Here is a 2,276-nt window from a genome sequence, read left to right as displayed (position 1 = left end):
CCTGTCAATAACTAGAGCTGCGACACAATACACACACACACACACATATATATATATATATAGACATGTTACCTGTCAATAACTAGAGCTGCGACACAATACACACACACACACACATATATATATATATATAGACATGTTACCTGTCAATAACTAGAGCTGCGACACGATACACACACACATATATATATATATATGTATAGACATGTTACCTGTCAATATCTCAGAATACAGAGTACTCAATTGTATAAAACGAATATATACAAAATTTTAAAATCAGAACATTATTTTATTAAACTTTAAAAAAGAACCATGCCAGCACAGGTCCTTTGAAATAACTTTAACACTGACAATATATTTATATTATAAAAATTTACTAGTTCTTTTTTTTGTATATTAATACATCTTCGCAGCAAAGTGTATAAATACACTTGCTTTTTGGTCTTGGTGTATGATCTCTTACTCACCACTTCCAAGCAGCACTGATGAGCTGTGAATTCGGCGAAACTAGTCTGCTGCTGCGGAAGTGGCGAATCAAAGAGTAGATTAATCGTCTACGTCATTTTTTCTTCACTGAAATCCACAAATAAACACAGCCGGTCAGTTTCTCTTTTAGCTTTCCCATTCTTGCAAGATTCGCCAATTGGAAACCGCACGTCAAGATGTACCATAGTAGAACATTCGCTCTCAACTGTCACACACGAAAAAAACAACAACAATATAATTAAGACGTACAACTAGCGGTAAATGTCGATCCCGGAGTCAGGTGTGAACTGAGAAGGGGTCATGAAATGAAATGTTTGACACTGACACGGTGCTACGTGACACACCAAGCAACACGGTGTCAAATTCAACTGTCGTTCGAAGTCCATTAACTGCCCCAAAAAGTTGAAATTTGGCGAAATGTTAGCTTTTCGTTGTCGAACAAAGTCATAAGCATCATTCAGAGGCATGTTCATTTTCTGCATTAGGTAAGCTAAGGTGATAGTTACTGACCGACTAACTCCCGCCAGACAATGCACCAGTACACCCTGTTTTCTCTGGCGGGCTTCATCTGTAAATATAGAAAACGGAAAATATTACTTATAATATCTTAAGTAATGTATCCGAAATAATACATTGTGGCGCCATCTCTTGACTGGCACCACAAACAAACAAACCATAAATACAAACTTTAAAACTAATTAGAAAGATACAAAAACATTACTCAGATATTAAAATAATTAGCTAATATTTGTTTGTTTTGAATTTCGCGCAAAGCTACACGAGGGCTATCCGCGCTAGCCGTCCCTAATTTAGCAGTGTAAGACTAGAGGGAAGGCAGCTAGTCATCACCACCCACCGCCAACTCTTAGGCTACTCTTTTACCAACGAATAGTGGAATTGATCGTCACATTATAACGCCCCCACGGCTGAAAGAGCGAGCATATTTGGTGTGACGGGGATTCGAACCCGCGACCCTCAGATTGCGAGTCGAGCGCCCTAACAACCTGGCCATGCCAGGCCTAGCTAATATTTTAAAGACAACTTGTGGAAACACGATGTAAGTCGATTCATTGATATCTTTTGTAACATAATTTGACGACTGTCATCCACAAACACGATGGCGACGGACTGGTCCTATGATAGAGCTGTGGATTTCGGAGCTGGTGATCCGGGTTCGAATTCATGCGATATCACCCCCCCCCCTAACACTACTGGTGTGGTATGAGCGATAACAACCTCCTTCAAGAAGATGGTAAGATGCTGCTTATTAGCTATTTTCTCTCTGGGCAGTAGTTTAACATTAGAGAAGATGGCAGATATCCCTAATAGCTTAGTCATGGATACCAAAGAAAAAATATACAAAAATAATGTTTTGGGTATTCAGAGGTATTTAAAAGTTCCTTTACATAATTCTCGTTCATACAAAATGTTCAACTTCAATTACACCTTTAATTACATCTTACTATAATGGACGTAGCGTGTATGTGTGTGTAAATGTATGTGTCCGAAATAATACATTGTAGCGCCATCTCTTGACTGGCACCAAAAACACACAAACCATAAAAAAATTCCACTTTGGGTATTCAAGATACAGACAATTAGAAAAATAACTACGGTATGTGCAACAATCATTTCTTTATCACAGAACACAATTTTAATTAAAAGTACTCCCCTCACAAAAAGAACACGACATTCATTGAGACTATATGTGAGGGTTTGATTGTATCTTTATTGTTTGTTTTGGAATTTCGCGCAAAGCTACACGAGGGCTATCTGCGCTAGCCGTCCCT

At 38.4% G+C, this 2,276-nt stretch overlaps 1 protein-coding gene across 1 annotated transcript in view; it reads right to left on the bottom strand.

The window, feature by feature from the left end:
* Nucleotides 1-6: 6 nt before the first annotated feature.
* The window catches only part of LOC106473472 (dual specificity protein phosphatase 7-like), a 29,731-nt gene continuing 27,461 nt past the window's right edge, over nucleotides 7-2,276 (bottom strand). The window contains exon 3 of the mRNA XM_013934151.2: nucleotides 7-1,054. Coding sequence (XP_013789605.1) covers nucleotides 738-1,054 — 317 coding nt within the window. The 3' untranslated portion in view covers nucleotides 7-737. The remainder of the gene's footprint in view (nucleotides 1,055-2,276) is intronic.

The sequence above is a fragment of the Limulus polyphemus genome, unplaced genomic scaffold (genome assembly GCF_000517525.1).
Source record: "Limulus polyphemus unplaced genomic scaffold, Limulus_polyphemus-2.1.2 Scaffold6202, whole genome shotgun sequence".
Classification (NCBI taxonomy): Eukaryota; Metazoa; Arthropoda; class Merostomata; order Xiphosura; family Limulidae; genus Limulus; species Limulus polyphemus.
The sequence above is the reverse complement of the archived record's forward strand: the minus strand, read 5'-3'. Positions and strand labels throughout refer to the sequence as shown.